Genomic DNA, 18,708 nt, shown 5'->3' with positions numbered 1-18,708 from the left:
GCTGGATGTTCACTGTTTCTCTTTTGGTTTAATTTTATTTCATGCATATGCGTGTGTGTCTGTGTGCCACTTGCACGCCTGGTGCCCGAGAAAGCCAGAAGAGGGCATTGGGTTCCTTTGGAACTGGCGTTGAGGTGTTTGTGAGCCACAGTGGGTGTTGGGATCAAACCCGCGTGGTGTTGGAGGGTCATCTATCTATGTGTTACTTTCATTGGTTAATAAAGAAACTGCCTTGGCCTTTTGATAGGCCAGCCCTTAGGTGGGTGGAGTTGACCAAACAGAATTCTGGGAGGAAGAAAGCAGAATCAGGCAGACGCCATGACTCTCCGCCCCAAGAAGGACTTAGGTTAGGATCTTTCCCGGTAAGCCACAGCCTCATGGTGCTATACAGATTTAATGGAAATGGGTTAACCAAGATGTGAGAGTTAGCCAATAAGAGGTTAATTTCCAGGACTAAGCTGAGCGGGATCCCGGCGGAATGAAAAGCAGGCCTGCTCGCCTCGTCACTACACCCATGTCCTCAGCAAGAGCACCTAGTGCTCCTAGGCCAGTGCAGTCTGATATTTTTCGAGAGATTGTTAAATCAGCACAAATCCTGGTCACATGTTGTGTCATTCTGGGGAGGTTATGAAGGGAATAGATGTAATTGGTACCCAGCCTGGTCCTAACAGAGAATTGATGACTAATTCTCCTGACCTCTAGCACTGTCTGTTAACACTGAAAAGATGTAAGTTGGGCCGACTCGTGGTTAAGTTAAAGCACAGGACCTGAGTTCAGTTCCCTGTAACCACCTCGAGTGGATCACACCTGCCTATATCCTGTTATCAGCTCTAGGTGATTTAACACCTGACACTCACATGCACATCCCCTCATAATTAAAATTATCCCTCACATGATTAAAAAATAATGGAAATAAATCTTAAAAAACATGGTGATACATGACTAATATCAGCTATTTGGGTGTCTGAGGCAGGAAGATAACACATTAAAAGCCTATCAGCGCTGCTGAGCTATTTCAAGGATAAGACGCACACACCTTTGATCCCAGAATTCTGTTTGTAGAACTGCTAGTTTTTCTTTTCTTTTTTTTTTTTTTTGTTTTTTTGTTTTTTGTTTTTTTTTTTTTTGAGATAGGGTTTTTCTGTAGCTTTGGAGCCTGTCTTGGAACGTGTAGCTCTTGTAGACCAGGCTGGCCTCAGACTCACAGATCCGCCTGCCTCTGTCTCCTGAATGCTGGATTAAAGGCGAGAGCCACTGGAGAGAATTCTTTAGCATGGAGCCCAAAGAAAAGACAGGATTCAGACCCCTCCCCCCTGGCTCAGGCCCATTCCCTATGAGGTAGCTTTAGTCCTGTGGGTCGAGACCCCTTTGGGGACCAAATGACCTTTTCACAGAGGTTACCATCGCATCGGAAAACACGGGTGCTGTAGTTCCTAATAGCAGCAAAATTACAGTTATGAAGTAACAGCGAAATGATGTTGTGGTTGGGGTGAACACAGCACGAGGAGCTGTGTTAAAGGGTCACAGCTTCAGGAAGGTTGAGAACCACTGCTTTAGTCTCCCCACCCCCCCTTTTTCTTCAGATTTCCTGCTTGCCTGGAAGTTCACTTCTGCTTTCCAGTCTTTACTACGTGACTTCATCCTGCGCCGGACACTGTTCCCGTAACTTCCTTCCCCCGAGCACCTTGATAGTGAAGTGCTGTACCGAAGGGTTGGGGCACTGGGGGTCTGAGCCTGTTAGCAGCATCACTCTGGCGTGGGTTATTAGTCACCGCTGTTGGCCACTATACACCCTCCAGAGGTTGCCTGTCCTGCCCTAGAGGTCCGCGCGTCTTGCTCTGCCCTGCTGGAGGCTTCGCCTTTTGTGCATCCCACTTCCAGGCTTCCAGTACCGGCTGCTTTTTTTTTACCCAGAGCCTTTCTCCCTCTCCCAGGTAAACCCTACCTCTGCTGGTTCAAACGCCTATCTGACGCCTATCTGATTGTGTTCCTTGAACGGCCAGACTGGAGGAAGTAGAAGGAGCTCGGACACTTGGTATCTTAAAAACTTTAGTCTCACCATTGAAAAAAATTGCCAGGCCAGAGGCATGGTGGCGTGCGCCTATGTCCAGCACTTGGGAGGCTGAGGCAGGAGGACCGCTAACTAGTTTTCTGCCAGCCTAGGGCACATACAGGTCTTGCTTTGTAAAAAGATGTGAGGCTGGAAAGGTGGCTCAGTGGTTAGCACTGGCTGCAGAGAACCCAGGTTGGGTTCGCGGCACCCATGTGGCTCATAACTGTCACTTCTGTTCCTGGAGCTCCCATGCTCTCTGCTAGCCTCTTTGGGCACTAGGCACAAAAACTGCACGGACGTAATGTACAGGCAAAACCCTCACACGCGTAAAATAATAACTAAAAAACATGGTGGGATATCTGGTTCCCTGAGACGAAGTGATTCACTCAGCTGGGCGAAGAAGCTCTTCCTCTTAGCACAGGAACGGAGTGCTTGGGTGAACGAGACTGCAGACCGGAACTGAGGGTGTTAGTTGCATGAGGATGTTGGCAGGGAAGGCCCTCGAAGGCTTCGCTCTAGTGACGTGCCCGCAGTATGGACGCTGGGATCCCATTATGTGGAAGCCAAGTGTTGGGAAACATCTCGACTTTTGAAACTGAGAACTAGAAACAGTAGTGTAACTGCAGCCTAGCTCTCACAAGGAAGAAAAGGAAACTATAGCCAGGGGTAGGAACTGATGTGTTTTTTTTCTCTGTGTAGCCCTGGCTGGCTGTCCTGGAACTCCATTTTGTAGACTAAGCTGGCCTCCAACTCAAGAGATGCACCTGCAGCTGCCTCCTGAGTGGTGGGATTAAAGGCACGTACCACCACCAGCCCACAGGAAAACACTCTTAAAGATAAGACCATGCCTGTAACCCAGAATGGCCCAGGGATCACGTTCTTACCCCTAATAGAAGAAGCTTCACTTAGAAACTAAGATGTTAGTATTTGACGGGCTGAGTTTGACGCTACACGTCATGAACTACGTACACAAACTGCACGGCGCAAGACCCTCCTGGACTACACAGTACAATCGGGACCCTGTCTCAGCAAAGCAAAACAAAACAAGAAAGAAAAAAAAGGAAGTCAAGCATAATATAAAGTTTATACGTTTTTATGTAAAACTTTTTCAGGGATAAGATCTTGCTGTGTAGCCCAGGGTGATCTCAAACATGTAACGTAACCCACCTGCCTTACCCATGTGTGCCACCATGCCCAGCTAGCATCTTTTAGTTTGAAAAAAAAAAAAATCAAATAGTAGCCTTCCTTATAGAGGAACAACCATTGGTCAGTCCTTAGTGTTTTCTTCTTAAGTTTACTTTTTTTGAAAGGTTTTACATTTATTTTATCTATGTGTATATACATCTGTTTGGCTGTGTGCCACATGTATGTGAGTACCTACAGAAGCCGGAAGAGGGCATCGGGTTTCCTGGAGGTGGAATTATTTGAGGTGCCTGACATGCGTGCTGGGAACTGAACCCTGGTCTTCTGCAAGGGCAGCAGCAGCTCTTAGCGGCTCTTAACTGCGGAGCCCTCCCTCTCCAGCCAGGTACTTGGTGCCCAGTGACTGCTGCTGTCGCTGTTGCTACCAGGTGCTTTTGTTGAGGCCTGACAGCAGGCTGGCTTGTCAGAGTCCCTCAGTGGCCGAGGAAACCCTCTGGGAAGTCCTCAGAGAGAGAGGCGGTGTGCTGGACACATCTTTTTGGCTTGTGATTTTAGTTCTCCATCGGGTTGTTATGAGAACACTGAGGAACGGGAAGGGGCAAAGCCATGCGCCGGCAGCTGTGTGGCAGCTTGTACCACCTGCGCAGATGGCGTGGAGAACAGCGGCTCCTTTGGCTGATCCACAGCCAAGATCCTGCCCGCTCAGGAGGTGGCCCCGCCAACTGTTCGTCAGCCTACTGCCATGGAATGGGTCAGATTAAAAATGAAATTCTTCTCTGTCCTCTGAATGGGGGGCAGTCCTCGGGCTGGGATCAGGTTACTGGGAGATTGGTTTTTGTTTTTTTGCCGAGAAAATCAAGACCGCCAGGAAGGAAGGGAGTAGAATCCCAGTTCTCAGGACTGTTGTGCCTGGTACGGTGGGTACCAGGGCCCGAGCCTGAAAAGATGCTTCAATCCTCTGAGCCTACATGGCTTTAAGTTCTGACTGGCTTCCAGAGTCCTCGTCCCTGTCTGTTTCCTTGCGGTCTTCTGCTGCCTCTGGTTTTCTCAGCTGTGTGAGCTGCAGTGTGTGGTGCCGACCGCCCCAGATGCATATGGTGTGGGTGTTTCACGAAGTACACATGTTCTGGTCCTGGGCCAAGAAAATACTCAGGATATAGATATCTGCATTGGCCTGGCTTATGGAATTCCATCATCTTTATGATTTATTAAGTTTTTTTTTTTTTAAAATGAGGGCTTGTACTGTTGAGTTCTTCGAGTCCATGGGAGGGGTCAGATGATTGATGTGCTGTGGGAGGGGCCCCACAGCAGATCCTCTTTTACTGGGTGTTCCCTTCCTCAGCCACGGTCTGCCATTGCCCTGGCCAGAATCACGGCTGTTGTCCCTGTGCCCCCATGCCTTGGCTGTTAGAGGAACAGACCCTTTGCCAACACATTTGTGGGCCCAGACTACAAAATATTGATTTCAAGTGCATGAAAATATCCATTCTGATTGGAGAGAAGGGGGGAAGCAAAGCACCGGCCCTAAGCTCTCCAGGCCAAGTACAACTGAAAGAATCTGAAATTGACACCAGTTACTGTGTGAGGCATGCCGCTGCCTGAGTTCTAATTCCACTCCCTGAATCCAGAAGGCTCCAGTGCCTGGTGCCTCATCTGCCCATAGAAACAGACTCTTTAGTCATTAGCATCCTTCTTGCATCGTGGGAACCTCGGGGGATAAAAAAGAGCGGGTGTAGTTTGAAGAGAATTTGGGTGAGAGTGGATTGTTACCCTGCAACTTTTACACAACGTCCAAGGGTCAAAATTTCCATGATCAGCGTATCAGGCAGCTGTGAGAATCTGAGGCCTAACGAGTGATGGTCTACTCGGGTCGTTGGGGCAGAGTTGGAATCAGAAACCTTGACCCAGGTGCCTGCTGCTCTCAGCTGCTGGAGGACTCTTGGACCCTTGACTCAAGGACTCTTGGGTCATGTTTGCTTCTGTTAGCTGTTGTTTTTTTATTCTTTGGTTCTTTCACTCCCTGCCACCCAACTCCCAAATAAATGACACAATGACACACAGAGCATTATTATTATTTTGGTTTTTTGGAACTAGCTCTGGTAGGCCAGGCTGGCCTGGAACTCAACAGAGATCTGCCTGCCTCGGCCTCCCAAGTGCTGGAACTAAAAGCACCCTTACAAAAATATACACACACTTATACAGACAGACAGAACACTTTATGCTTGCTGACTAGAAGAGGGCACTAGATCTTATTACAAATGGTTGTGAGCCACCATGCGGTTGCTGGGAATTGAACTCAGGAACTCTGGAAGAGCAGTCAATGCTCTTAACCTCTGAGCCATCTCTCCAGCCCCTCTCCTGTATATCTTAAATTCACGCTTACTCAGTGGCTGGCTATGTGGCTGGGTGGCTGGCCCCTAGCATCCTCCTTTCTTGATGATCTCTTGCTCCTATTTATTCTCTGCTTGCAAGCCCCACCTATCCTTTCTCCTGCCTTGCTGTTAGCCGTTTTTTGGACCATTCAGGTGTTTTAGACAGGCAAAGAATCACAGCTTCACAGAGTTAAACACATGATCTTTACATCATTAACAAATGTTCCACAGCCCAAACAGATGCAACACATCTTAAAATAATAGTCCACAACAGGCTCCTTTGGTCATTGTAAACCATCCCAGTCTTTGAAAAGACATTGGTGGGATATGAATCACATTACAAATTCTTTCCCTTTTCATCTTAAGTGATACAGTGATTTCATACATTTTGGCTTAAATGTAGGCTAAAAAACAAAATTTCTTTTATCATTGCCCTGGTTTTGACCAGGGATAAATGATCGCACAGACTCAGATAACTGAATATTTTACCACACAGGAAACAGGTTCCAACCAGTGGTTTTCCCCTTCCCACCCCGTCCCGCAAAGAGCTAAATGATGTCATCTAAGCCTGTGAGGAGGTGTGGAGGCATGACTTGGCCCCACAGGGATCTTTAGGACAACAACGATGTCCTGAAATAAAAATGAAGAGGATTAAAATTTTGAGTTCCAAGTTTTAAAAATTGTAAGTTATAAATCTACTTCTGTCATGTTCCTTAGGAAAGCTCGAGAGTCTCCAGGCTTGGAGTTTTGTAGATAAACCTTATCTGTGTTTTGCAGACACCAAGAAGGGAGGCACAGGCTGGAGAGAGGCAGCTGGATTTTCTCTGTGCTGTTGGATAGAACCCTGGGCAACTACATGATAGTTTGAGAGGGGTAGGTGTTTCTTTAGGATGATCCATAGGAGTCCTAAGAGTTTGCAATCTTTAAGAGTGGATACAGACATTTTGTGGGTGTTGAAGGAGCTCCAAGAACAGCTCCTTGTGGTCAGACTTCAAAAGGGGCAGTGTAACCTGTGGTGATGATATTGCCACATCAGTTTGTACAGACCCCAAATAGTCTTTGTGAGACCAACAGAATGCTTTTAATGCTTAAATCAGTAATCTCAGAGCTTGCCAGAGGAGAATCGGGTTGGAAGATAGCATTTAAAGCTTTGTCATGTAGCAAATGGTTCATTCTTTGTGTGCAGATGAGGCATCTCTGAACTTCAGAGAGTAAGTTGACAATGGATTTGGGTGGGTGTCAAGTGTTTGTTATGTAAGCAACAGGACTTAAGTTTGGATCCCCAGCATCTGCGTGAAGAGCTGGTTGTGGTGGCCATGCACCTGTAATCCCCCGCTGGGGAGGAGGACCCTTGGGGTGTGTTGGCCAGTCATAACATTCCAGTCACTGTGGCCATGGCAGGTGTGCAGTAGTGGCAGGCAAGTGTGCAGACCACAGGCACTGTAGATGGGCATACAGACCTATGTGGGTCTGAGGTGGGGGGTGTGGTGCAGCTTGGACTGCCCACCCACTTACCCAGTTGGACATCCTTCTAGTTGCCCTAGGGACTAGGCTCAGCCAGGAGTTGATGAAGACTCATTTGGGTTAAGTGTGAAAATGACTTATATTTAGGGATTTCTGCAGTAATTTCTACTTCTAAAGGATTTGGTCTTGTTTGTCTTGGTTTTGACACAGGGTCTTATTTTGTAGTCTGGACTGTCCTTAAACTCATTTTTTTCTCCCTGAAATATTTTCTCTCTGTGGCTTTGGCTGTCCTGGAACTCAGTCTGTAGACCAAGCTGGCCTTGAACCTTCTGAGTGATAGAATAGAAGATTCTATCCCATGCCCAACTTGACTGTGTGTGTGTGTGTGTGTGTGTGTGTGTGTGAGAGAGAGAGAGAGAGAGAGAGAGAGAGAGAGAGAGAGAGAGAGAGAGAGAGAAATATGTGTGCCTCCTCATGTGTAGGGGCTTGAAGGAGTCTTCCTTGATTTCTAGCCCTCTTTATTGAGTCAGGCCTCTTAATTGAGCCCAGAGCATCCTGATGAGGGTTAGTTTAGCCTAATTCTCCAAGGAGGCCTTATCTCTTTCTGAGCTCTGGAGTCACGTCTGGTCATTTGTGTGGACACTTGGATCTGAACTCTGATCCTCACACCTGCATGACAAGCACTCTTTCCACTAAACCATTTCCCTAGCCTTTGACATCCTTAAAGTCAGGGTCTCATGTAGCCCTGGCTAGCCTGAAACTCTGTAATTGAAGTGGGAATGACCTTTGCTATTGATCCTCCTCCCTCCAGCTTCCAAGCTGGGACTCCAGGTGTGCACCACCATGTCTACCTTATAGAGTCCTGGGAGATAGAACTCAGGGCTCTACATGCCAGGCAGGCAAGCACTGCGCAGATGGATCCTCAGTCCTTGATATGCATTGTTTTTGTGTGTTGTACAGGGATGGTTGGGGGCAAATGTGGGTGTGTTTTCACAGGTGTAATTTCTCACTAGGACCTAGGGTTGGTTCGTTATACTTAACTGGCTGGACAGCAAACTCTAGGAGCCTCTAGTCACCTCTTTCTCAGCTCTGAGATTACAGATACATGCTGCTATGCTATTTTATTTTTTTAACAAGGGTGAGCACTGCTGAACTTGACTTCAGCCTAGCATCATTTTGGTTGGCTCTGAATGCACTTGGGTACCGTGGCGGTCAGAGGACAGTTATGAGTCAGTTCTCTCCATTACTTGGGTTCCATGGATCACACACCTTTACCCAAGATCTTCTAAAATATTATATGATGAGCGTTTTCCTCCTTGTGACCTCCCTTTGAAGTGTTCCAGGTTTTTGAGACAGGGTCTTTATGTAGCCTTGGCTGACCTGGAACTTGCTATGAGACCAGGCTGGCTTTTAACTCAGAGATCCTCTAACCTCTGCCTCCTAGTGCTGGATATAAAGGTATGTGTCACCATACCCGGCTAAGTGTATTTTCTTATTGGAAGAGATTTAGCAAAGTAATATGAAGGGCAAACAGTTTATAGGGAGGACTCAGTATTTTTCAAGTAAGTACCTAAGTATTCTTGCACATGGAAAGAGAAAGAACTTAGTCTTTAGGATCACAAAGCTACAGTTTGGGGACTCTGATTTCTTCTAATTTTGTCCCTTCCACATTGCGTTTGGTACTCATAGGCTGTGCAGCCTTGGGAAGGAATTGGCTCCTTGCCAGGTCTTTTTCTCAGAGGCATTGAATGGGCACAGAAAGTTTGTCTTGAGTGACCCAGCCAGGCATCGTGGGAAGTTGCTGCATGGTAGACATTTGACTAGCTTGTCTTCTGAATCCAACTTGTTCTCACTTGGTCAGAACAAAGACAGACAGACACAGAGAAGACATTTTCTAGCCTAAGAAAGAGAACATTTAAATGTCCCTTTCCACTCCTGCTCTTGCCAGCCACTGCCCTGTATCTTATATTCTTGATTTTTCCATAAAATTTTGCCAGATGTAACTCATCTTTACAGTAATTTTGTGTGGTTTTTAACTTTTGTGTAACTGCCAGAAAAATACAAGGCTTCCCCTATGGTGGAACCTTGCCAATAAATCACAGGTGAGCATTGCCTTGGTCGCCTCTCTGTCGCTGTGGTTAAAACTCCATGACTGGGGATCTTAGGAGCTGATGAAACTTTCTTGGAAGTATGAGTTTGGAAGGATGAGCCACTTGGCTTAAGCTCTGTAGATTTTAAGTCTAAAAAGATGTGCCAGGGAGGTGACACACATCTCGAATCCCAGCGCATGGGAGGTTGAATAAGGCACATGGGTTTCCAGTTAAGAGGCCAGTCTGTGTGACTTAGAGGTACCCCATCTTCTAGCTGGCACCCTCCCCCCCACCCAGTGTGTGTACAGAGGAGAGGGAGAAACAGTGGAGGGAGGGATGGGACGGAAGAGCACAATCTTGGATTCCCTGGGAAATTGGATCAGCTCTGTAATTCATCTAAACACGTTGCCATTAGCTTTCCCTAGCTAGGGCAGGTGCAGGGACAGTCCTTGGAGTAACCTGTCTTCTTGTGCACTTCCTTCATGGGCCGGGTCCCGTGGTTGCGAGTCTTTGTCGTGTGTTGTGTCAGGGTAGTGGACTTGCTGCCTGGCTCCTTCAGAGGGAGGCCACAACTGTCTGAAACAGTTGGGAATGTTTGCTGCTCTCGGTTACATAGCGGACCCAGTGAGTGCTGGAAGTCTTCCACGGGGGTTATTTTAAGCTTCCTTTGGATCAAACCAAGGTACTCAAGGGACAGACAAGGGCTCCTTCCCTTGCTTCTGTTTCTTGTGTCAGGCTTTTGTCTTAGGCTTGGGGCTCTCACATCTTCCCATTCCAAGGTCATATTGCCTTATTCTGTGGCATACACCTCTGTTGAAGGCACTACCCATGCCATCTTGAGGTTTTTTGTTTTCCATGGAGGGCCCTACCAACACTTTGAGTTGCCACCAAGCCCCTCAATCGAAGTAGCTGGCCTTTGGTCTGGGAGTGACCTTTCTAAAGCTGCTTTAAATGCCATGCCCTTCAGAGTCACCTGCATGCAGTCCCATGTCTTGCTGGTCTGCTCTCCGTCATGAGTGCCTGAAGTATTTCCATCTATGGCAGGTACCTCAAACACCTGCAGCGTAGCTCCCCATGCACCTGCTCTCCTTGCTCAGTGATTTTGCACTTGCCTGCGTGTGAGAAGCTCTGGGTTCACCCCTTGTCTCCTTTAAAAAGGGGGGAGAAGAAAAGAATGGTGGCATATGTACATAGAACTCATCGAGTCTGTTTTCATGTTTGTATGTATTTGCTTTTAGGACTGACCACTTGGTGTTGGAGAAATAGTTGGAAAATATTTAATATTCTCTCTCTCTCTCTCTAGTCATCAGTCTGTAACTCTATGTGTGGGGCTCCAAGAGATTTCCCCATCTGTGTTGATTAGCTGGAGACATTACTGTTCAGGTATATTGTTGATTACGTGGCTATAGTTGTCATGTTGGAAGGCACAATCTTACAGCAGATTTCTAGTCCTGTGGCTCTAATCTTTCTTTCCCCTCTTCCAGAATGTTCCTTGAGCCTTAGGTGTAGAGGTTGTGTGGTAGATGTATCAGTTGGGGCTGGATAGCCTACGTGGACCTGCAGTTTTAGCAGCCCTGAATCTAGGGATTGAGTGATGTCGAGATTTCCACAGCCTGTGGTTCAGTGCTTCACTTGAGGATAGCAATACAGGCTCAAGCTGGAGATGCAATGGATCTATGCAAATTCAAGGGGGGAATGGGGCTAAAACGCTTCTCAGGCACTTTCCTATAATATTCTGAGATAACTCCAGTCATTCTGTTTATCCATATTTCTGGCATTTTCCCCCACTGTTAATATTCTTAGATACCTACCTACCTGCCTGCCTCCCCGCCTGCCCACCTGCTCAGTCATCTCTCCATCCATCCTAGTGTGCAGGTGTGTGCCATGGCTTGAGTGGAGGGAGGAGGTAATTTGCTGGCGTCTGTTCTCTCTACCCCATGGGTTTCAAGGGGCAGTGGGCACCTTTTACCAGAGCCTGGTTTTGTGGTTATGTAAGAACCTAATGCCTGTGCATATGTGGCGCTTAGTGGTTCAGATCCCTGCTCAGCAGAGGACTTCATTTTTTGAAGAAAATGTTCAGTTCTTAGAAATAGGTAGGTTTAACCCCGTCCTTTGTCTGCTGTCTTGTGTAAAGGTTCCTATATACAAGAAATTGTTTTTCTCTGACGTATGTTTTAAGATTCATATTCTTTTACAAAGTTGGCAGTTCACAATAACACAAAATTGCCATTACAACTGTGTCGCCACTAGAAACCATCTGATTATTGAGGCTCAGGAAAAGAAACGCGTGTGTGCGTGAATGTGTGCACGTGCATTAAAGTTCTGGAGATGGATCTTTCTAACGTAGCCTCATTTTAAACCCTTGATCCTTCCACCTTGGCCTGCTAAGTGTTGGGATAACAGGTGTGGACTGTCACGCCTTCCTATGTGGGTTTTTTTTTGTTGTTGTTGTTGTTTTGAGACAGGTCTAACTGGCCTGGAATTTGCTTTGTAGAACCTACCAGCCTCATTCTCAGAAATATACCTGCGTCTATTTCCCCAGTGTTGTGAATAAAGTCACATGCTAATTGAAATGGTTTCTTTCCCTCTGGTCCCCCAGGCGATAGTTGAACCTTCTTCAGTCTTCCCGCACTGCCTGATAAATACTTGTTTTTTTTGGGGGGGGGGAGGAGAAGTGAGGTAGTTGGGTGGTCCGGTAGGGTGGGTGGGATTTGGGCTTTCTTTCCAAGACAGTGTCTTCCTGTGCAGTTCTGGCTGCCCTGGAACTCACTACGTAGACTAGGCAGGCCTCTGGAACTCACAGATCCACCTGCCTCTGCCTCCCAAGTGCTGGGATGATGAACTTCTGGCCCTCCTGCCTGTACCCCCCTCAGTGCTGGGATTACAGGCTTGCGCCGATACACCCATCTTGGCAACCTTCTTGAGTGTTTCTTTCTCTCCCCCTCTTTTAAACAGAAGTTGGCGACACGGCAAAGCAGTACCTAGAAAAAGGTCTTTTGGTTCCCGATCATGTGATCACACGCCTCATGGTGTCAGAACTGGAGACCCGGAGCACCGAACACTGGCTGTTAGACGGTGAGTGGGTACTGGGCAGGCTGGACTTTAGCACTCTTGATTTCTCTCGTAAGTTTTTACAGTTTGATAATAAATAATTTGACAACATGGGAACCCAGTGTGATGTCACCTTAGTTTTCTGCCTGGTGACCATTAGCTTGAAAGCTTTGACTTTGCTGTCATTGCCTTACTTCCACGGTGTCCATGATGAGGTTACACTGGGTACCATCTTAAATTAGAGGCATTTTCATTCACTGGGGTTGTACAAATTCCAACTCTTGAGTTTTTTGTTTTTCATTTGACTGATTAACAGAGATAGGGTGTCTAAAAGTCTTATATTAGTTATAGGAAGGTGATTATAAAAATGGTAGCCTTAACCAGGCAGTGGTGGTGCACACCTTTAATCCCAGCACTTGGGAGGCAGAGGCAGGTGGATCTCTGTGATTTCGAGGCCAGCCTGGTCTACAGAGCTAGTTCCAGGATAGGCTCCAAAGCTACAGAGAAACCCTGTCTTGAACCCCCCCCCCCCCAAAAAAAAATGGCAGCCTTAGCCAGGGGATACCTGTTATCTCTGCACTTGGAAGGCTGAGGCAGGTGATTACAGCAGGTTGTAAGCCACTCTGGGTTTACAGGTTCTAGGCCACAGGAGTGGGGCCTTTGTGAGGCAGTATAGTATTCTTATGGTCCAGCCATTCCATTGTTGTGAAATAGTAAAGATGTGTTATTCACTTATGTTGTGGAATATTTGTTTCTTGATACAAAGATACGTCGCTTTCTTTGTAACTCTGAAACTGTGTTACTTTGTCTAAAACACTTGATTGGTCTATTAAAGAGCTGAATGGCCAATAACTAGGCAGGAGCTGGCAGGTGGAGAGAAAAAATGGGAGAAGGTGAGAGAACACCAGAGGCCAGCCACTCAGCTAGCTAAGGAGTAAGAAGAAAGGTATATAGACTGAGGAATGGTAAAAGCCCAGAGGCAAAAGATAGATGGGAAAATTTAAAAGAAAACTAGCTAGAAACAAGCCAAGCTAAGGCTGGGCATTCATAAGTAATAATAAGTGTCCGTGAATTTATTTAGGAGCTGAGTAGTGGGCACCCAAAGAGCAAAGATTAAAATAACCAACTACATTCCATTCTGAATTTTTATGCAGGGATGTGTCTTCAAGGATGTTTATTTGACCTCCCTTTTGGTAAATAGTTTAAGACACCTTTTTTTTTTTTTTAAAGGTGCTAATAGCTGTCTTGGGAAAGGAGTTAGCTGTGTAAAGAAACATAAAAAAATTAGCTACAAATACTGTAAGAGAAAACACGTATTTTATGGTTCTCCGAGGATGAAAGAATGGTTTTTTTTTTTTTTTTTGAGGTGAATGGGGGTCTGGAGAGGGTACAGTGGTTAAGAGCATTTGCTCTTGCAAAGGACCTAGGCTTGGTTCCCAGCATACACATGGTAGCTAGCTCTCTGGAGCCTGTAACTCCAATCCTACGGGATCTAGTAACTTCTGGCCTCTCGGGACACCAGGCGTGCACATGGCATACATGTGAATATGCAAGCAAACATTCACACACATGAGATGGATGTGGGAGGGTAACTCCAGAGTTAAGTGGGACATGACTTAGCCTAGTGTTTTCTGGACTTTCAAGAAACAGGCAAAGTCCTTTTGATTTTTGTGAATGTTACTCGAATTGTGTGTCACTGTGACCAAATAACCAAGAAAAGCATCTTAACTATTAGGAGAGAGAATTAAAATACCTGTATTGGTATATATTATTTATATGGGCTTCATTACGAAATTTTGTTCATAATATATGTTTTGATCATATCTGCTCTTCACCCGTTGTCCCACTCCATCTCCCCTTTCCCAGCGAGTCCCAATTCTATTTTTCTGTTTTATTTTTTATGTGTGCCCCAGTGACTTTAATTAAGGAGCGTGGGTGAGGGCTTATTTACAGGAGACTGGGCAGCTTCCCAGCCGCTGCACCACGGAAGAAAAGTGTCTTTTCCCCTGGAGCCAGTCCCACTACACTGCCTGGGAGTTCTCAGGGAGTCGCGGAGCCTATCAGCCTCTCCAGGACAGGTTCCCAAGGCCCAGTTTTAGGCAGGTCTTGTGTAAGTAATAACAACCGCCAAGAGTTCAAAGGTGCACAGGCCATGTTATGCCTAGAAGACAGCGCAATCCACATCCCTTTCTTCTCGCCCTTACACTTCTTACCCCGTTTTAATTAGTGTTTCTGTTGCTGTGGTTGAACACCATGATCAAAAGCAAATTTGCTTACACTTCCACATCCCAGTTCATCACAGAAGCAAGTCAGGGTAGGAACCTGGAGTCAGGAGCCGGTGCAGAGACCATGGATGGCACCGTGCCAATGGCCTGGGTGCCCTCGTGTCCGTCACTAAGAAAATGATCTACAGGCTTGCCTACAGCCTGTATGCATACGGTTTCTCGATTGAGGTTCCTGTCAGGCGGTTCTAGCTTGTGTCAAGTTGACATAAAAGCAGCCAGGACACACTGCAGTTCTGTGTTTTCTGAGCCTCTCTGGAAGGCAGCTATGCTCACCACTATACGCCCAAGGCCGCACCTCTGAGCCTCTCTGGATGTGGTTATTATGGGTGTGGGTAGGCTGGTAACATGGATGCCCTGTTTAGGGATGAATACTAAATAGTCACTTATTCTTAGCACTTTGAACAGTTCACAGCTTCTACTTTAGCTATCACCCATGGCAAACAGGAGCTTCTTTGACCAAACCTGATGGCAGCACTAAGCCTGTGGTCCTAAACATCAATATTTGAAAGTCAGTTTGACAGACGAAACACACCCTGCCCACTTAGCGAAACAGTAGTCACTGCCCCGCTAGGCTTTTGAAGTCAGTGGTGCGAGTTCCTTCCTGTAGATCGAACCAGAAAGCAGCTGGTTCTCATCCCCGTAACTGGGGTACCACTATCGCATCAGTTGGCGTCATTCACCTGGCAAGTCTCGTGGGGGTCACACCTGAGTGTTGCTTTACCCCCAGCAGTGGCACTTTAGGGTTCACCACTATACCCATTTTCCCAAACAGTTTTTGTGTATTTGGGATGAGCTCTAGGTTTGCTGGTACCCGTTGGTAATTCATTTCAATTAATTTAATCATAAGCCCTCATGTACTTTAAACTCCTCAGGAGGCAGCTAAAGGACATTGGGGCCAGACTGCTCTTGAATCTGAACTCTTCCCCTCCCTGGCAGTGTGTCACCTTGGGCGGGTCACTGTACTTTTCTGTGCATTTGATTTGTTGTGGAAGATGGATTAGGAAAGAGTTTGAGGATGAAATGAATGACTGGAAGCAAACTGCTTACGAGTGGCATTTAAGTAAATGCCATGAGGCTTTATTAGTAATTGTGGCTAGTTTACAGGGCCTGGGATTTTTTGTAGGTTACTGCATGAAGTATGAAGTTCAAGATCTCAGTACTGGGAGGCAGAGGCAGGTGGATCTCATGGAGGCCAGAAACCCTGTGAAAATTAAAAAAAAAAAAAAAAAAGCATTAAAAATTTTGCCTTGCAGTTGCAAAGTCAGGCAGGACTCTTCCTGCTTGCTTTTGTCTTAGCTGTTCTCTTGGAGAAGAGCTGGTCCCTTTACAGCGCTGGCCTGTTTTTAGTGAAGTGCGTCAGTCTCCCAGCTGACTTGGTTTTCATCTTTCTTTCTGAAAACCCATCTGGTCGTATTCAGTTTTGATTTTTCTTCAAAGCTCTGGAATCTGTCCATTTGGCACAGCGCGGGCGTAAGGGCTGCTGGTCCCCACATTCTACTTTAGACCCCTTATGTTGCAGGGAACATGGTCGTGCTTAGCCGAGATGTGCTGGCTGAGTGTGCAAAAGGTGATTGGATGTGTAGAGGCCTGTCTTAGAAGGAATTCTGGATGACAGATGACTCATCGTCTTGGTCCATATGGCTGCAGAGAGGCATCCTGCTAACTGTGGGTGGAAATCGGTGCGGTGGATGCAGGCCAAGGGAACACCAAGTCGGGTGGGGGATGGTGTGTGTTCTTCCTGGCCAACGCCACCCTTGTGCAAATGTTCAGCGCTCTACCTTCACTGTGCTTGGAAAAGAAACACCCATTTTGTCTTTCTCTTTGAAGCAGAGTCTCACTGTGTTGCTCAGATGACTTCAAACTCATGGTAATCCTCTCTGTAGCCTCCCAAATGCTGGGATTACAGATATGAGCTACCAGGGTTGGTCTTCAAAAGGCTTTTATTTGGTGCATTGGTCAACTTTCGTTAATAAAGCAACGATTCAGATGAGTAATGGGTAAACAAAAGGTTTTCTTTAGTTTGAAGTTGTGTGTGGGGGTATATTAGTTACGTTTCCGTTGCTGTGATAAGGTTCCACGGCCAAAAGCAGTTCATGGAAGAAAGAGTTAATTTCTGCTAGGGCTCCAGAGTCCTCAATGACAGGGAAGACATGGCGGTGGGCAACTGAGCAGTGAGACACAAAGCAAGGCAGCAAATTGGAAGTGTTAGTCTGTCTGTCTGTCTGTCTGTCTGTCTGTCTGTCTCTGTCTCTCTGCACATGTGTCATCTCCTCAAACAGCATCACTAGCTGGGGATGTCAGTGTCTGAGGTGTGGGGAGCAGCCTAGCAAGGGCCCCCCCCTCACCTGCATCATATCCTGATCGATATCATCTCAGTAACAGCACACACACAAGGCTCGAGGTTTCATGATGTAGTTCAGGAAGCCAGAGTTGGTAGGGTGCTACACTCCTTGATGCTGCACAAGTCTCATGGGAATTAACTGGAATCCTCAAGAACCATGGTAATCATTTCCATGATACACACACCCTGTGTCTTCCCATCAAGCTGTACCTCTAAAAACATATCATGATCATGTCCTGGTTACTAAGTCTCAGGACGCGGACCTTTGGGAACTGTGCTCGGCTCATCCAAATCATAGCATTAGTTTTCCAGGAAAACACTTGCAGTTTGGAAAATAATTTTTAAGTCTTTTAATTCAAGATAAAGATAACTGTAAGGTTTCTTAAATATCTTTCACTGACACCGTTTTGCTTGAGATTTTTATATTACCTTTGGCATGCAAGTTTCTAAAATAGGTGCGCAAAGCTCTTGAGTTTGTTATCAGGTATAGGTCCCTGATACCCATTATCAGGTATACGAAGGCTAGCTAGCTATTTGAGTTTGATCTCTTTTACCCAATGGTGGAGAACAGAACTAAATTCTTTAAATTGTCCTTTGGCCATCACAGGCATGAAATTCTAAAATAGGTATACAGACCAAACCTTTGCTGGTAATAATCATATATTGTTTATTTGGGGGACAAGGTCTGTGTAGCCTTAGTTGGTCTGGAACTCTCTAGACCAGGCTGGTCTCTAACTCACAGGGAGCCTCCTGCCTCTGCCTCCTGTGTGGTAGTTCTAGAGGTGTGTCGCACCACCAAATAGCATCATCATGTTCCTTAGAACGGAGACCTCTGTGTGTGTGGTTAAAAACACTGCAGTTTGCTGGGTGTATTGGCACACTTGGTATCTGAAAGTAATGCTCTTTTCTCTTCCCCTGTCTTGATAGAGGGTCTCATGTAGCTTAGGCTGACCTTAAACTCATTACGTTGCTGATGACTTAAGTCCCATTCCAGCAGCCCTGGCAGCTGAGTGTTTCAGGTCCTGGCCTGGGCAGTGTGAAGAGTGAGCAGGGCAGCAGTGAGACCACACATTGCTTGGTTCCTTACACACTTGACTTTGAATTCAGAAACTTGTTCTGTTGCCAGACTTTTTTGCAACCCCACATATGGGATGAGACTCAAATTTTTAAGAAGCTGAAGTTGTATTAAACAGACTATTTCCTCGTGAGCAGTACAAACTCACTTATTCCGGAGGGAATTCTCTTTTTAATGTATTCACTTTTCTGCCCAGAAAGACAGGCTGTCTGAATGCACTGCCTTGCCATGACTGCTTGCGTTCCTGGAGAGTGATCTCAGACCCGAGACATCCTGGCATGCCTGTCCACCCACTCAGGCCTTGGAAGGAGAAGCATGCTGAGAAAGCGGAGCAGGGGTCCTGGGGCTGATGGTTCTGTCCTGCCTTGGCAGAGAGTTTTTAGCAGATTAGACCGGCTCGGTCCTCCTCTCCTTTTTTTTTTTTTTTTTTTTTTTTTTTTTTTTGCGAGGCCGGCCTGTGAAGAGTGCCATCCCCCACTGGGCAGCAGATGCCTCCTGAGAATGAACAGTGCGCCCTGTCTCCTCACATCTTTTACTGAGCTCCTGGAGCAGTTTTCCCTGTCGCCCTTGTGATAGCGTATGATTCTGGATGTGTGATAACGTGGCTAGGTGGTTACTGAGGAGGTGCTGTTGGGTAAATAGAAGACAGCCCCGCTTTGAGAGTGTATGAGTGCTTCCATGTGTTTATAAGACATATTTCTAAAGTATATGAATACAGGTGTAACTGATTGTGCCCTTGGCTGGGGACAGTAAAGGAAGGATTATGACTGGTGAGATGACGATTAGTGAAAGCACTCAGGGCCTGATGATGGCAGTGTGATCTGGATGCTGTGG

At 46.4% G+C, this 18,708-nt stretch overlaps 1 protein-coding gene across 1 annotated transcript in view; it reads left to right on the top strand.

Moving 5' to 3' along the window:
- The window catches only part of Ak4 (adenylate kinase 4), a 53,503-nt gene that overhangs the window by 19,233 nt on the left and 15,562 nt on the right, over positions 1–18,708 (top strand). Inside the window, exon 2 of the mRNA XM_050136136.1 lies at positions 12,078–12,197. Within this exon, the coding sequence (XP_049992093.1) occupies positions 12,078–12,197 (120 nt within the window). The remainder of the gene's footprint in view (positions 1–12,077; positions 12,198–18,708) is intronic.

Source organism: Alexandromys fortis, unplaced genomic scaffold, assembly GCF_014885135.2.
Source record: "Alexandromys fortis isolate MF-2015 unplaced genomic scaffold, M_Fortis_MF-2015_v1.1 scaffold_13, whole genome shotgun sequence".
NCBI lineage: Eukaryota > Metazoa > Chordata > Mammalia > Rodentia > Cricetidae > Alexandromys > Alexandromys fortis.
The sequence above is the reverse complement of the archived record's forward strand: the minus strand, read 5'-3'. Positions and strand labels throughout refer to the sequence as shown.